The 18,116-nt window shown below is 48.5% G+C and overlaps 1 protein-coding gene across 1 annotated transcript; it reads right to left on the reverse strand.

Moving 5' to 3' along the window:
* Positions 1-1,186: 1,186 nt before the first annotated feature.
* LOC135819880 (uncharacterized) lies at positions 1,187-17,243 on the reverse strand. The gene is made up of 8 exons (XM_065333181.1): positions 16,639-17,243; positions 7,657-7,815; positions 7,119-7,294; positions 6,765-6,891; positions 5,783-5,857; positions 5,097-5,220; positions 4,544-4,619; positions 1,187-2,708 (listed from the first exon to the last, which is right to left on the reverse strand). Exons 1-8 carry the CDS (start codon positions 17,009-17,011, stop codon positions 1,458-1,460), a joined length of 2,361 nt encoding a protein of 786 aa, XP_065189253.1. The 5' UTR covers positions 17,012-17,243; the 3' UTR covers positions 1,187-1,457.
* Positions 17,244-18,116: the final 873 nt, after the last annotated feature.

Here is an 18,116-nt window from a genome sequence, read left to right on the forward strand (position 1 = left end):
GAGGATGCCCGCGCTGATGTCCGTGCCCGTGGCTTCTGGACCCGAGCACAGGATGCTTTCTTTGATGTACGCGTCTTCCATCCTGATGCGGCGTCCTACTCGGCCCAACCACTGGATGCCCTACTGCTTCAGCACGAGCGCCAGAAGAAGCTGCAGTACGGAGAGCGAATCGTCAATGTGGATCGTGGCACATTCAGCCCGCTGGTGTTGTCAACTTCTGGTGTTGCCGCCCCTGAATGTGAAAGGTTCCTTAAGCGCCTCTGTGGCTTGCTTGCCAGGGCTGATTCCAGCATGCCCTATGCACACCATGTTGCATATGTGCGCTGCAGGCTGTCTTTCGCGCTGCTCCGGTCCGCTGTCATGTGTGTCCGTGGGTCTCGGTCGGCATACCATCGTCCAGCTAACGAGCTCAGGGAGCTGGCAGTGGTTGAAAGCCGGATCTAAAACCATTTGTGTTTTAGTGTGACTCTCGCCATTCCGGAGACATATTGTCCACACCTGTGTAGTATTTTTAATATTATCTTCCTATCATACCCTGGTTTCTCATCATTGTGTCGCTTTTGCCCGTACAAGAGGCTTTATCAGTTAAAAAAAAAAAAAAAAAAAAAAACTGTACTAAGCTCTGTCTCTGACATTGAGCACTCTCTGCATCTCGGGGATCAACAGATTTAATATTTTAAACATGTAAGATACGCGATAGACGGCCTAGAGGTCTAGAGCTCCGAGGCTCATTAAGTAACCCTCGACTGTCTTCACCGTATCAGAATTAGATGTTCAGCAGCTTCTGGTGCATGTACGTACGTGTATACCAGGTAAAAACAGCATAATAATGCATGATGTCATCCCCTGCTAGCTGCTCATGGCATGCCCGTCATGTACGCATACTACAGTGCTGTCAACTGAAATCCGACCCCCTGAGCGGTGGGTTCACATTCTAGCGGTCTCTGTCTCGTCGTTTTACCATCTCGTGTTGGGTCTTCGCGATGTGAGCGCACCGCTCAGGGGGGCGGATTTCAGCTGCCATCACGGTAGTACACGTTCTGTACTGTAGCTTGTGACATGAACAAAATCACACGATCAAATGCATGTATCCTGGTATGTGCACTGGTTCTCTGCTTGAGCTTGGAATAGCCAATTACAGCCAGCCTGGGCCAATCTGCTCAATTCAATGGAACATACACTAGGATTCAATGATAATAATATTATACTTCAGAAGTTTGGCAACAAGTTTGAAAAATCTTTAAAAATGGACGGTAGCCATGATATTGATATTCTCTGTAAAAAAATAGTTAAAAAGTTCTTTCTCTCATTTTTTGGTCGGATAAAAGTATTTACAGAAGTCTATAAAATAATCTCTCTTCATAATTATATACATGTACGTGTACGGTGAACTCAGGGTGTGTCAGGTTGCAGATCTTTGACAATACTGGAGACAAGAGGTGTGTTTGTAATGTTGTCTATAGGATGGTAACAGGGACCTCAGCGCTGGGCGACAATAGTCCGTTGGCACGTTTCAGGGTGTCCGGGTTTGCGCCGAACGCTGTCATGTCCGACCGGTCCAGCGTGTCCGTGTGTTCGCGTGTGCGTGGCAAGCTCTGAGTGTTGACCTGTGACATGTCAGACGCTGCTGACGATGCCGCTGCTGCCACTAACGGCACCTGCGCTGGCCGTGGTGGCACTGGTGCTGCCGATGTTGCTATGGGGACGGGGGCTTTAGCTGGCGTTGCCGCCGGCGGCGTGTGCTTCATCAGATGCGGCACTGTCGAGCGGGCGAAGTCCTCGAAGCACTGCCTCACGTCCATCTTGGCGTCGAAGTGCTCTGGCTTCATCGGCGAGCCCGTCGCCACGGGCTTTATGTGGTCCACCGAGTGTTGCCAGTCGGTTTTCGTGATTGCGGGCAGCACGCTGGTGTGTTCTGGCGAGAAGTTCATGCCCTCGCTGGGGTTGTAGTCCACTGTCGTGAAGCTACTGACCGCTGAGTTCAGCTTGTGCAGTGGCGTCTTGTGCATCTCGGAGCTGCGCCGTCGCTCCAGCTCCATGGAGATAGCCCTGGCGATGCGACCTGTGTCCTCCACATCGTTGTCGACCAGTTCATTGATGTCGATGGACTGCGATTCGCAGGCAATGGCGATGTCACGGAAGAGCTCGTCCTCGTCATCAGCCGTCGATTTGATCTTCTTGAGAGCGTGATGGGCGTTGATGTCCTTTTCGTCGTCCCCGTCACTGAACACCCCATTATCTGAGATGGTGTCTGTCGGAAGGGCCATATTGGAATCAACCACTTCGTTCAGGGGGCTTGTTTTCAGTCCTTTCTCGTAGGATTTGCTGTAGGCGCGCTCCGCTTCCGCCGGACTATACACATTCAGACGGTGTGTGCTATGGCCCATGTCCGGGGTTGTACCCCTCTCCTGTGTGGGACCTGACTGCTGCAGTTTGTCGGCGGACATCTTACGGTACGGCACCACGGCATTCACGGGCCGGAACGGTTCCGTCGGGCTGCCTTGTCCCTCGGCACCGGTGGCACGGTCATTGGACGAGGCAGCGCTCGTCGGCATGAAGGAGAATGCGGGGAAGTTCTGCTTGTCCGGGTCGTTTGGCGTCAGGCCGCCGTGAAGCGCAATGGGCTGGCGTGATCTGCTTAGGTAGGGCATGCATGAGGGACGTGCGGTGGGCTGAATGGGTATCTTGCGATTATCCAGCACATCCACCTGTGTGTGTGTGTGCGCGCGCGCGCGCGTTCATATCAATTAGCCAATTCATTACATTTAAAGGTTAGCAGTAGTTGATGACATCATCGGGGATAGTTGGTGACATCATCGTACGCATCGTCATCATTGTCACATGACGAGGCGACGGAGGTGGCGTTGCGGATATCGAGTTGAGTGGTGAGGATAGGGCGATGCCGCACAGGACGGGTAGGTGTTGACACATGTGAGGAGAAAGGAGATATAAACAAACACACATATACACACACACCACAGTGCACATCCAAGAACAGGCAAAGCCAATGGAAGCAGCAGCAGCAAAAACAGCAGCAGAAAGCCATTGAGTTAGTAATGACACGGGATTGACTACAAACATATTTGACAAGTGTACCTTATCAGTAGAATGAATACCACAGTAAGCAAACACGCCGTTAGTGGAAAATGCTCAAATAGTGGCAGATTCTGTTCAACAAAAAATGAAATTGATGGAACCATGCAAGGCTTATGGTGGGGAATTCCCCGAATTCTGCTCCTCTTCATTATCCATATGCCGTACCAAAAAAGTACCAAATGCTGCCTGTTTTCTGCCTGCATTGTCTGCCAAGGTCTAGTGGTAGGACGGAGGACAAGAACAAGAGCAAGTCTCTTTCTCCGTGACACATGATCATACACTCTGCTACTGCTGTCAACAAGCTGTGCATTATCTCGCGTCAGCAGGCACTCTATGGCCAACAGTCTTACAGGTACACGTGAATTTAATGACAAGCGATGCTGTGGCAAAAAATGTTCAGGGGATGGGTACCTCCGATGGAGAACCAACTACCCCAAACTACCCCCTCCTCCCCCCCCCCCGTGAAATGAGCTAGTCCATGCTAGTGTCTTTAAATCTTGATTTTTGCAGGCTGCCACGGTATTATAACTACTCCTTTGCAAGCTTGCATGCCATTGCATGCCTGGTGAGGGCAATTTTGCAGAAACGTTGTAAAAAAATTGATTGGTAAAAGAGTTTGAGTGTTGCAGAGTGGTTGGGAAGGAGCAAGTATGCTCTAGAAACCTCTTCCTATGTCATGGTGTAGTCATGGTGTTGTCATGGTGTTGTCATGGTGTTGTCACGGTGTAGTCATGGGTTCTGGTTACTTTACGTACAATGTACATTCTGGTGATGGGTGACTAGGCATTGGCGGATAATGCTCGAAAAGGTGGCAGATTCTGCTCGAAAAGCAGTGAAATTGGCAGAACCATACGAACCTTATGGCGGGCAATTCCTCGAATTCTGTTCCATTTCTTTATCCACTTACCAGAAAAAGTACCGAATTCTGCCAATTTTTCTGCCGGCATTATCCGCATATGCCTATGGCTGACTGGCCTGAAATGTCATAATTTTTTTCCACATCAGAATAAAATTAATTTTTCATCCAGCACATGCGGCGATTGTGAATACTGAATAGCAACTGAACAGAGCGGTTGTCAGTGTGACAAAAAAAACCTTTTCTTGATGATGCAGTTGCGTGATGTCCAAGACTTTCTTAGTATACATACATACATACAGTGTTGGGAACTGAAATCCGACCCCCTGGGCGGTGCGCTCACATCGCAAAGACCCAACACAGGATAGTAAAAGTACGAAATAGAGACGGCTAGAATGTGGACGCATCGCTCAGCGGTCGGATTTCAGTTGTCAGCACTGTACATGAGGAAGTAAAAGCTCTCTTTCTGACCGGGTTTGCCCAGTGCGTGTGCATTCGGCTACCCGTGATGGGGCTATGCGAGTATGCATAAAGGGAGTGCGAAAAGTAACATGCGTTTGTTGGCAGAGCAAACTCTCGCTGTCTGAGTACCTTGTTGATAATGTGGTTGCTGGACTGGACGGCCTGTGCTCCACGGCCGGCTGATTTACGACGACGGTGAATAAAACTGTGTATGACAGACAGGGTCGGAGCAGGCAAACAACAGCACGTGGATCAAGTACAACAGGAAGAAAATGAGGGAGAAATTCAGCAGCGGCTGCGGCTCAGAGTTTCACGTACTGGTACAATGGAGGTGATAATCAGCAGGGGCGTAGCTGGTCACCCCCCACCCCCCACCCCCTTAAGCGGGTGCATAGCCGCATATGTGTAGGATGACACTGAGGTGCATGTCATTCGTGGTCATTATATGCATGCTAAACCTAGGTCGAAATTTTTAGGGGGGGGGGGGGGTGCACTGTATTTCGTGGCACAAAATGTGGTGCGGCTTTTTAATTTTTTTGTTATGAAAGTGCACATGCCTCCTTCAAGTACATAGAATGGAAGAGAACAATAACAACAACAGGAAGAGAACATAGGGTCTTAAACTCTGGAAAATATGGTGTTTTTGTAGGATATGTTCTATTTCGCAATGTGTTCATCTTACCAGAGCAGTCCCGTCAGGATGAGCAGGAAGAGCACTGAGGCCATGATGGGGATAATGATGACTAGGAAGTCATCACTTTCGTTTGTAGCACCGTCGCCAATACCATTGCTGCCATCACCACCATCTGCAAGCCGAATAAACAGTTGAAGATAAATTAGACTTCTCTTTAAATTTCTTCTGACGGGCGAGAATTATCACTCTCTTTCATGTTCACATAATTATACCTAAAGCAACTGAATCCCCGGAGCGTACACACAATCCAGTATTGATGGAGACAAACAACGTAATGCAGTCATTTGAGGAAGCATTATGCACGATGGAATGTCCCCTATGTGTGTGTGTGTGTGTGTGTGTGTGTGTGTGTGTGTGTGTGTGTGTGTGCCTGTGTGTGGGCGTGTGTGTGTGTGTGTGTGTGTATGCGTGTGTGTGGGCGTGTGTGTGTGTGTGTGTGTGTGTGTGTGTGCGTGCGTAAGTATGCGTGCATTTGTGCGTGTGGTGTAGTGTTGGGTGTGTGCGTGCATGTGCACAGACAGCTGCTGGAATGGAAGAAAGTGTGCGGTGCAAGAGCAACTGAACATGTATGCATAGGAAACATCGAAGAGGGCATTCCTAGCTTGTGCCGGAAAGAAAAGTAAGAATCTTCTCAAAATGTACAATTGTCACGACGGTGTCATGCTTTCCCTCACTGGTTTTGTTAAGTCCGGTAATGCCGCCATCCAAAGTGCCACCACTTCCCGGTGGGACTGTTGGAAGTGCACGTACTGCACACAAGAAAACATCAGATTGCCGCAAAACAAAAACATGAACCGTCAAAACACAGCCAACAGAAAGGCACACGTCAGCAGAGTGCAAAAATGTTGTGATGTCATGCTCGGACAGAATGGTGATTTTCTAAGTGAGGAGATTTGGCCAACTGCCCACTGCTCGATTCTCTCTGAACTTCAACACTTACATGGTAGATAGCGGTGGACACCACGCAACTGCATTGTAAAATTATTAAAAAAGGGGGTTTGTCAACTGACAACCGTTCTATTCAGTTGCTATTCACTCTTGGCGCATGCGCTGGATGAAAAATGTCAACATTTTTCGACATCACTAATAATTAACAGAATTTTTCATCCAGCGCATGCGCCAAGAGTGAATAGCAACTGAATAGAACGGTTGTCAGTTGACAAACTCCCTTTTATTTACATACTTGTAGTAGATGCACAGACAAACAAAACCAAACGTACAGTGTGGTTGACTATGCATGGCCACCAGGATACAGCACTGGCCGCTTTAGAGACTGCTCATTGCCAGTTCCAAATCCCATCTGAGCATTGGACACTATTGAAACTGCTTGCAAACACAACCTTGCCATTAAGACTACAGAATAGTGAGAGAAAGAGAGAGAGAGAGAGAGAGAGAGAGAGAGAGAGAGAGAGAGAGAGAGAGAGAGAGAGAGAGAGAGAGACAGAGAGAGACAGAGAGAGAGAGAGAGAGAGAGAGAGAGAGAGAGAGAGAGAGAGAGAGAGAGAGAGAGAGAGAGAGAGAGAGAGAGAGAGAGAGAGAGAGAGAGAGAGAGAGAGAGAGAGAGAGAGAGACTAGAGAGAGACACAGAGAGAGAGAGGGAGGGGGGGGCAAAAAGAGTTCTGATCTGCATGGTGATGTCAATTTAATGGAACTCACCGAAAATGGAACTTGACGTTGAGACTAGATTGGGATCATCACGAGTGAAGCAGGAATACGCTCCACTGTGATTGAGATTGAGAGGAGATATTGTCACTTGCACATAGTTCTTCTCTGTCAACAGCACCTAGAAATACATGGCATGACATAGCATGAGCGCTTTCAGAGGGAAAGCGTATGGGTACAGTAATGCAAGCCTTCATAACAAACATATTCATAACTACACACATCTACACATTCGCATGATACAGACAATGGCCGCAACATTGGCCACAATCATGGTACTGGAACAAATATTCCGGCAAGCACATGCCACGCAAGGATGGCACACATATTCCTACAGTCTACACCTACCGATGTCAGCGAGTCGTTCACCAGCTGTGATCGGCGATGGAATATCTTGAGCTCTACGTCATTGTCAGTGAGATCGGCACAGCAGACAATCACACCCGTGGATCCCTCCATGGCATACAGGTTATTCTCGCCCATCACAAACCGTGCCATGTGGATATGCGGCCCCGAACGCAGAGCTGAAAACAAGGTTTGCAGCAAAGCATAGGAAAGCAGAATACTATTTTGTTTATTGAAAAACTATTTGTTATATCCCTGTGTTCAGATCATACTTCAGACGTGCAGTGTGCACTTCACGTGGTTTTCTCAGCTTCAGCAGATTTGGATATTTGTATGACATACAAATATCCAAATCTGCTGAAAAGATCACCAGAAACTGGCCAACCTCAAAACTGCATGGTATGTGATCTTCACTTCCTGTTATCGCTTGGTGACCACGTGATCGTAGATGATACCGTGATCAACATAAACATATTAGCAGTAGGTTGCTATGACTATGAGACTTGAGAGACATTTGTGCATGCTCAGCTCCCGGACTCACGTGATGGGGTGCCTTCGGCAGTGCAGTCTCTGGATTCGAACAGAGGTCCGCTGCAGGCTGAGGAGGATCCGCCCAGGCAATTTCTCAGTCGTCGTTGGACGGCTACTCCGCCGCACAGTCGAATACATGGCGTCCAGTTTGACCAGGGCGACCAGCGCGCTGAAGAAGGACAACATCAAGACCAACACAGCCGTCATAATACAGTACATGTCACGAAGGACGGCGAGTTGCAACTCGACTTTTTGAAATCCACAGCAAGCATATTCCTCGGTTGCGGATGTAACTATTCGCCATTCGGTTCCACGCACAAGAGCAGCTTTGTAATACCTTTCCAGTGCAGGCCGTGATCAGGTCATTAATTTGTAAGCGTTCCCAGTCAAAGGTGTGACATGTGTGACATGACAGCCGACAGTCGTGGCCGTGGGGGTGAGAAAATACATGTCCGTTCTAACTTCTTAGCCTTAGCTATTGCAAGCCGCGGCGTGGATCGATGTTTCGCAAAAAAACTCAGAATGTTAGTGCAACTTTTTGGTATAATTATGCAGTCGCGCTAGCGAAAGGCCAGGGAAAGAAAAATTCCGAATCGAACTTGCTTTTTTTTAAATTTCCGGCGTCCGAAGATTGAGCGGGTATACTTCAGCTATGGCGCCATGGCGCCTCCAGGGGACTTTATTGATTACTGCCGATCTTAGCATGTCAGGCAGTGAAATGGAATCATCAGTTTTCCCATTCCGCTTGACGACGAGCATAGGAAGATTTCTTCTGGGTCACCGTGTCCCATCCTTTCCAGTCAAGCGGCCAGATGAGCTAACCGGTTTCCGTTGTGTGTTCACTCGGCGGATCAGAACAATCACTTCCGATGGGTTAGCGTTTGGAAAGAATGGACGGACGGATTCAGCCAAGCCTCGTTCTGCTGCATCAATGTCAGATGTCGATATCCTTGCAGTTGATTGCTGATTGATAGCCCATCACTGCAGTGAAGAGATACGTGTACGTTTGCAGTGAGTGCACTGTGTGCTCCAGCGACGCCTGGTATTGTCCCTGTGGTGTAGTGCAGTCTCCAGACCGCACTCGATACTCGGCGAGTAGATCTACTATACTGCATGGATATGCCTGCCATCACTGCTGCATGCATGCCGAGAAGCTCGCAGCATGAACTTTGACCTTTCAGTCTAGGCTCAGGGCTAAGACTACAGCATGCAGGGAGTAGTGCAGTGCACTGTACAGCCATGTAGATCTACTTTGTACTTTGCTCTACCACTCCCTGGTTCAGAGTAGATCTACGAGTCTACGCGAGTGGTCTGTGTGAACCAGGGAATAGTAACGTTGAAAAACTACATGACTCATTGACTGTACATGTACAATGTAGATTCTACCCTGCTGACTGCTGTGACCCGTGACTGGCGTGAGAAATACCTGCCTTGCAACACTGGCTGCCGTAGCTACATGTACATGTATAGGCCATACAGCCGGTTTATACCTGCATTGTCTGCATCAGCTTGTCCTGGCTACACGACCACAACTGAACTGGGACAACTGCCCAAGCGACAATTTCCCAACAAGCATTCCCAGCATTCTTTCTTGATCTACGCCCCTACATTCTACAATTATGTAGTCGTTGATTCTTTTTACAAAACAAAGACATTTCCCTGACCAACCCATTATGGAATGGACAACATAGGTAGCCATAGTAGCCACGTAGCCTGTTGGATAGAAAATATGGGTGTCTTTAGTGCGAAACACTGGCACTGTCCCTGCTGACTGCAGCTGCTAAAGATTTCGTCTCCAGAAGGTCCAAATTTGCCCAATGTGCTCAGAATATTCGCCACCACGCCGTCAACCACCCTTCTTTTCGGGGTGTTTTTCTTTCGCGAAGGCATGGCTGTTTCCCTCCCCTCGCAGCAGAACTTACACTTGCACGTTCGCAGTTTGCTGAAATCTATTTTTGACTCCTCTTACTCCTCTTACACGAGGCACGGGATCAAAGGACGATTCCTTGTTCTTGTAGTCGTGTCCAGTGGCTTCCGCTCGTCCAGGTCAACAAGCGTTTGGTCGAGATCTTAGCGCTGACACCACTGCTAGCACGTGTGAGAACGTTGGTCGTTACTTCACGGCGGCAACTCAGGATCTTTGTGTCTCTTAGTAGGGAGAGGGTGGTGGTTGCCACGGATTACCACCGAGACAAATAAAGCTCATCTCGAGTACTACAAGCGTGAGTATACTTGAAGTAAACGTATTTTCTCAGTTCAAGTGAGAATGTTGAGTGCCAGTACGCGTTTGTGCTGCCGGCGGAGCGGTGTTTGAAGTACGGCACGTTGACGTGCGGGTGAAGCTATCTGCAGTTGTTACAGACTTTTTTATAGCCTTACAATAGGCTGTTTGGTTGTGTTGTTCTGTTGTTCTGGTGTGCAGCTTGTTTAGACCACCTACATTGTACGTTTGTAGTGCTGCAGTGCTGTCGCCTCAGAGTGTCGGGCGCCGAAGAACGGTGCGTCGAAGAACGAAAAGACTAGAATTTACCAGAATTTACCAGGTCACCGCACCCGCATATGCACGGTGGCTCTATTATAATGGAGATTTCTACATGAAAACAAGAACGGCCTAGTGTAGGTAAGGCCAGGACTCTGAATCCAGACAGTAGATCTACTATACGGTGAGTTTGAGGCAGTGGCAGTGCAAATGTCACTGCGACGCATGCTGCTGTGAATGAACATGAGATAGATGGTGATAGACGCGTAACAGCACCTACGGACCACCACCGCCACCACCACGTCAGTTCAGTGGACAGGAAGGGGCTGGTTGCGTCTAGTACGTCTGACACAGTGGTCGGAAGGTTCAACGTGCAGCGCCATGATTACCTGAGTGAATAATCACTAACCTGGCTGAAGAGAACTGAAGAGAACTGGCTCCAGGTCTGAATTGAAGCATCTCTACTGCGGTTGGTAGCCGATTTCATTTATCCAGAAAGTAATTCAAACAATCGTTGCTAGTATGATGTCAATGTGGCTGACGGAGGAAGTTTGAAAGCTTGCTCAAAACTTTGTTCCCATCAGGGTCTACAATTTTTAAAAGGCTGTTACAGGTTTTTCAGAGCTTAGCTTTTAGTGTGTGGTCATTGCATTGACCACTGAACGAATGCTGACATCTTGTGCTGAGCCTACTCGACTGCATGATGATTTTGTTCTACATTACAATGTAGGTACAGTCAACTTCGCTAATAACGACTGCGGATATAACGACAATTCGCGAATAACGACAGAATTTCCATGCCCAGAGCAAAGTCTCATCTAACTGTAATACACAATGAGACTTCGCGAATAAGGACACGTTTTTGATGCCCCGCCGAGTGTCGTTATAAGCGAAGTTGACTGTTGACTGTACTTGTACACTGACTGTAGATGTGCAGGATACGATAGGCATTCGCTGATGAGAGGAACGTTAGATGGGCTGCCAGATCTCAGAACGTCCATAGTTTCCTGAGAGGTCGAGTCACACGCTGGCAATCGGTGTCCAAGTGGCCGGAACATTCATTCAGCACTGTGGTACTCTATGTGAGACCATGCCCATGCCCGTGCCCGTGCCATGGTCAGACGAGGGCTATGCACACTGAACACAATGTACATATACACATACTAGTACATGACATGATTGCATACAATACACATACATGTATACCGCTACATGTACAACAAATGTACATTATTCATGTGTGCTATTTTTGTTTCAATTTTGTTTGTTTCTTGGCTGGAGTTGAGAGGGTCAGCGGTTCGTCATACCTGAGCTAGCTGTGAAAGCTTTTTAAAGTGATGTCTACTTGGACGTCCCCACGATTGCAAAAGTAGTTGAATTTCACCTTTCCGAACCCACATAGAGTTACGCTGTTGCTCACATCAGTACAAAATCCATGTGCGAGTGTGCGTATGTATGTAAACAGTAGGTAACTGTAAACAGTATAAGCATGATGGTAAACAATGTACACGAGTACTAGTCTGGAATGTTACATAACGACAAGTGCTGCTGACTGTACTGGGGAAGCCATTTCGCCTTCAGTCCCTGCGGCAGCATCTAAAAACACTAGACACCGGGATACGCACGTCAGGAATTCCCATATACATGTACATGTACATGATTGTACATGTACATGTATATGTAACGTTGCATCACACTGTGCTTGGTATTGTGTTCCAATGCGAGGACACTGTTGGGTCTTGGACTCTTGGCGATACAACGTACAGTTCTGGGTAACACCCAATACCTCGTTCATTTGCTACGAAATGAATGGGGGGGGGCGGGGGGGGGGGGGGGGAGGGGTCACGTGTACCACTGGAGAAATGCAATAAAATATTATTGGCACTCAGTCTTGACCAGTTCTCCGCTTTAGGAGCTGCATATGCGCCTTGATCATTGCGGGTGATGGCGTTCCCACGGTTGCGAAAACTTGGTCTGGCTAACAGAGTCACACGCAAACTATGTGTGTCTTTTTCTGATCAGTTCCCGCGGTCTGTATGCGAAGTCGGAAACTTACTCTTACTGAACGTCTTGCCTTTCCCTGTGCCAGTTTAAGTTTTAGCAATACGTGTCTTGGGTGTAGCCCTGGTGTTCCCTAACAAACAAGAAGCCAAGAATCCTCGCCCACGTCGCCAACCCTAACCCAGACAGACAGTTGTTGTCCTTGACAGTACAAAACATACATTGCGTATGAACATGGATGCTGTACATGAACATCTCTATACGGCAGCTGATTGTGTCTGTCCATTTGACTGGAGGCAACTGTCATTGTTAACACGTGCGCCTGCCACGAAGGTTGCCTTTTGGAGAATGGCACGAACTCAGTTAAGTTACTTGCATACCGCTTGGACAAGATGGAGTAGCTATGTGCCCGGTGTACATGTACATGTATGTGTGTGTGTGTGGGGGGGGGGGGGGGGTAGTATTCGTTCTCCGGCGAGAATGAGTAACAGGCCAGAGAAAGAGTGAGAGTGTGCCTTTACCATAGATAGTTCATAGTCTCAGGAAAAACTGGCAAATTCCACGATTGCGTGCACCCTAGTCTAATATGTTCCATGTAATGTATGGCGGAAACTGGTCTCGAATACTGACAGTGACACTGTCTATTTGCTGTGCGTTTCATACCATGTTTGTAGGGAGCGTAGGTTCTTGATTGGGTCCTTGATGTCCTTTGTCCCTGGTAACCTTGTCACCTCACACGTGTTGGTCGACAAAGTTTGATCAGCCTCACACCTGATTCTGTCAGTTTTAACGAATGGATGCACATGTATTGGCGAAGGATAATCGTTTCTCCAGAATACCAACTTCATCAGCAAAGGGTGCAGCATGTCGCCACCGCTCCTGCGCTGGAAATCACTGTACATCGCAATGATCATTGTTTATCTGTCCCATATTTGGTGTTGGGTTGAAGCTGCCCGACCAGCGAAACGCAATCACGGGTCCAGGAGGAAACACGCACACACTGCACTGTGCAGATGTAGTGTCTTATGTGATAGGGAGTAGGATTCGATGCAGAGCTCTCGAGCAGAGCGTTTAACCGCCGCGTCTTAATCTGCACTTGTAGTGCCGTCAAGTCGAAATCTCCGACATGATTGGGTCTTCCTGAACTGTAATGGGTGAGTATGTGCGAATGGTCATCTCGCTTTACTAATCGGAGGTCAATGGCAGCGGTTTCGGAGGGATTTAGGACAGCTCCTAATTGATTGGAGGTGCTTGGCGAATTGTCTAAACGACCCTTTCGCAGCTAGACGACGTGATACTCTTGTTGTTTGAGGCGTCGTGGAAATCACACGGCTCGCTGCCTGAAGTGAGTTTATCATCATGTCATCAGTGCTCATTTCACGCACGATGCGTTGTTGGCATTGAAGCCCTGCGAAGAATTTGATCACATACCAATTCTCAGCACTCAGAGAAACTGCAGCACTCAAGTGTTTTCAGCTGCATTGTTAGACCGAAAACACAGTTGCCGGATGATCGTAGCAATACGTGAAACTCAGAGTTGTGACAGAGCTTCCAATCTCTCTTGTGTAGACCGAAAACATCAAAAATCGTGTTTACCAAGCCTCTCAACGTGCATTGTACATTACTCTGTCGCATGCTTTTTGCACCCCCCCCCCCCCCCCCCCCCCCCCAGGAACCAGCGGTTGGTTATGCTCATTGTCATGTTTTGCACTGGGGCTGGTTTGAAAGTGGAAACGAACGTAGTAGCGTCGTTGTTACTTGAGCCCGGGAAAGCTCCGTTAGCGACAAGAGGGCCACTGCTATGCGGCAACACATTGACGGAGGCTACCAGTACCGAGTCTGTCGGATGCCTTCTGGTCTTCTTACGTCACTGCGACATACTCAGGATAAGAGCGTATCAGAGGAGTTTGGCGACAGCAACAAGCAAGCGGTCTACAAGCGAGCGTGAACGCAATACGTAGTATGTGACTGTTTTCCATCAAGAGAGGAGGGCACACATCATGCACTATTCTACAATGTACCATCATACTATGCTGTGGAGAGCGCGATGCACATGTACAAGTAGTAACCAGGGTTACCTTGAAGCGTCCCAGCAGCACCACTATTGTCACTGTGTAAAATGTCCATGGTACTGGTGGTTAGATCATCCCATTTGAATTCCCAACAGCTTACCCGGAGTTCAGCCAGAGGTTGATTTTCTGATGAACCATACACTCACGTACATGTAGGTGAAGTTGCCAACAAGATCTGATTTGTGTTCCGACGTCAGCAACGAAAACATTGCTTATCAGGTGCACCTCATGAACAGACCATTCCTTCTGATGAATTTCAAGATGTCGGTTCAGACGCGGGGGGGGGGGGGGGTGGAGAATGAAATTTTCATTCCCAGGGCGTCTACGTGACTTGTAAAGACTAACATTTCACTATCGAACAGCTAAAACAACCATACTGCAAAAGCGCCTCCGACACATTCAGCGCAGGGATTCATCCGGTCACGGGATCATGTGTAAACAGGAGATTGGAGAGTCGCCCCAACGAAAGAATTTGCACAAATTGTGCAACCACGTGACTTTGACGGGCATGAATGAAATTCAACTGAAGCAGCTACATAATACATGTAGCAACAATTGCATGTCTTAACACAATCATGTCTTAGAAATTTAACGCATGGGCGGGAGATTATTGCAGAGCATCCGTCTTCACTGATCAGGCCTCCAACATAAACAGCGACCCACAGTACATGTACATGCACACTGGCCTCTTTCTATTCATCAACGCACGTTTCGGCAGGTTGAATGGATAAAATTCGTACCGGCCCGAGGTTTTTTAAAGAAGAGGTTATTGCGACTTTTTGGCGAGTTTTTGTCACGTGTGTGTGTGCGCTCATACTATGCTGTGGAAATGGTCCAACTTCTTGAATAATTATGTTGTTTACTCTGCGTATTTGTTTCCTAAATTTGGCGCCACAGCCGACAGCTTACTAGTAGCCGTGCCTATGGTCATGGTATGCATGGCTGTAGCGTTGTACACGTACATTTAGCAGCCTCCATTCGACCAAGATAAGAGCAAGAGCGTCACTTCATGGCACCGATGTTCTAATCGCTCTGCCGAGGTGGCTAAAATTAACCCGCCGCCCGATCCACTATAGACTGTGAGTGCTGCTTGCACAGTTGTAGAGTTACCGGAGGTGATGAAGTGCGATTCTTGCCTCAAGGCTCAAACTTTTTCTGTGCAAGGGCGAGCGCGTGAGATGGAGATGGCCGTTTCAAAACGCCAATCCACTGCGCAGCTGTTCGACACAATACAATGGATATTGCTGCGACTACAGTCAACGTTACCTAACAGTTGGCGATGTTCAGGCAAGCATTGCTAGCCTCAGCTCATTGCCCATCGTGTGGCTTTATCAGAACCTGCATCTTGCTTCAGCTAACAGACTAGTGCTAGGGAGCGGTGCTGGCTACACATCTACGCGCCTTGGCTGGCTTGGAACATACATGTGGCCTTTGCTGCACAACTACAACTGTCTCCATCACGAGTACTCCACATCGTGGAAGACAGTAAGTAAGTTGGACGCTTTAAACTAACCGTTGGTACTTCTGGGGAATTGTGAACATGGCTGCCACACGTTCACGTGCGTGTACATACACTAGCCCATGCTGGCCGCTACAATGGGCGCACAATTCACACCACTACTGAAGAGTGAAGGATTGGTGCTACAAATCTATTATCATGTTGCGTGGTTCATGGCTGAACGGCTGTGGCCAAGAGGTGCGTTCCGTGACAAGGGAGAAATTTTGGTATTTTGTGAGAACGTACACGCACTCGCTATACGCCTCATTGCGACCGTATAATTGATATGCGATACCGACCACGGGGAATGTGTGTGTGTGTGCGCGAGAGAAGGGGGGAGAGAGGGAAGGAGAGAGCAGCTAAAAGAGCAGGCGATATCAGACACAGCGACGTAGCTAGTAGTTCTACCCTATCGCAATTGATATGAACTATTATGGGCAAGCTCCATTTCCAACAAAGCTTGATTTCTGATCATTATCATTATCATGCGAGTACATGTACCTTAACCGACGGTGCTAAGAACAGTGATCGTGTGAGACTATGCTTGGGCGCGAAGCAAACCATTCTACCGTGGATACGACCAGGCTTTGCATCATTACGGGAGATTTTTCGATGAAAAACGGTACCCGTTCGTTCGTCACTCTATCACACATGATTCGGAAAACCATAACGGGCGCTTTGCATTATTTGCGATATTCAGGGGGGGGGGGGGAGGTGTCTCTCTCGCCCAGGTGTAACCTGTCATTCTCATGATGTCACGGCCCGCATCCCAGCGCCTTGGCTTCCGACAAATCCCGAGTTTTAAACTTAATTAGAACATACAAGTCATTCACACACACCCTCCCTAAACTACACAATTCGATCAGGAAAATGTGGCAGCATTCCTTGAGTTCACACCAGCAGCCAATAGCATTCCAGGCTTAAAAATCGTAAATCGCTTACCTGGAGTTTTTCCTTTGCACTCTGGAAGGCCAACGCACTGTCGGGTCTCACTGCCATTTCCAGGCGGGCAGACAGCCGCCAGTGGAGGATCACCCATGACATCTGTAGCGGAGGGGGACAGAGCGCTACGCGGATCGCAAACCCTGTAGCGATGCTGCTGGGTGCCAGCTACTACACTCGCAGAGGAAGACAAGGATAGTGTCGTGGCTGATGGCAGGCAAGTTGCAGAACAGGGTGTCCAAGAAGACCAGGGGGACCATTGACCAGCCTCCGCGCTTAACCCTAGACTTGACATTACAGTCAGCAACACTAAGGGTAGCCATCGCGTGTCCAGAACACATACAACGCCTCCTCTGCTGGACAACTCCATCATGTCTGAAGGAAGGTAACCTGCTGAATGTCGGCTCCTTGACCAGCAGCAATCTCCTGTCTCTTTACAGAGAGCACTGCTAGTAGTCTGCTCACACTCACGCCTAGGGATTGGTGGTAAGCTCTGCCAGAGTAAACAAACTCAAAGTCTACGCTACAGGCTAGCTTGATCTACTGCTGGCAAAGTGCTAGTAGTAGTCAGGTCTGTGGCCAGTTTGCACTGGCTTATGAACACCCAGTGTGACCCAGTAGAGCACTGGTTTGGGGTAGCCTACCGGCGTGCATGATCGGTAACGCGGCCGTTACCGCCAGCAGCAGCAGCAGGACTCTACCTGGCAGCTAGCAAGCTGCACCACTGCGCCAAGGCCGTTCAAGTACAACTACACACGCACATACATTATTGGTTAGGTGAACGTAACTCGTTGATCTCTGTAGTGACGGCAGGCACTGACCATCACTAGCACAGTACAGAGTCTGGGAGCTAAAACAATTCTAATACATATACAGCCAGGTACAGCTCAGGTAGAATTCTCGATCAGTTGTAGAGAGTATTCGCGTAGTAAGTCTGGATGCGGTCGCGACCGGCGTCGGCGATTAGAAAATGCAGATTATGAAGCAGTTACACTGACCTATTACAAGTACCACAGTCCAGTACCACAGGCCAGTACCACAGCCTCAGTGTACCACAGTCCACAGGCCAGTACCACAGTCCAGTACCACAGTCCACAGGTCAGTACCACAGCCTCAGTGTGCCACAGGTCAGTACCACAGCCTCAGTGTGCCACAGGCCAGTACCACAGGCCAGTACCACAGTCCACAGGCCAGTACCACAGGCCAGTACCACAGGCCAGTACCGCAGGCCAGTACCACGGTGCTGCACTGGCGCTCAAGTCACCAAGACTAAGACTAAGAGAGCTGCATGACTGTGCTCTGGACTCCTGGCTTGTCCCTAACGCATGGTGGGCATATGGGGATTTTCAGTGCTTCCCCAACCGCGCATGTTATCTGGTAATGCCGTTCTTCGTCTTCGCAGCGTTGACGTGTTTGTGTTTTTAAAAGCTATGAAAACAGCTCAACCTAGGCCCACGTGGAGAGCAGCATAAAACAAA

This window comes from Sycon ciliatum, chromosome 6, assembly GCF_964019385.1.
Source record: "Sycon ciliatum chromosome 6, ocSycCili1.1, whole genome shotgun sequence".
In the NCBI taxonomy this organism is placed as follows: domain Eukaryota; kingdom Metazoa; phylum Porifera; class Calcarea; order Leucosolenida; family Sycettidae; genus Sycon; species Sycon ciliatum.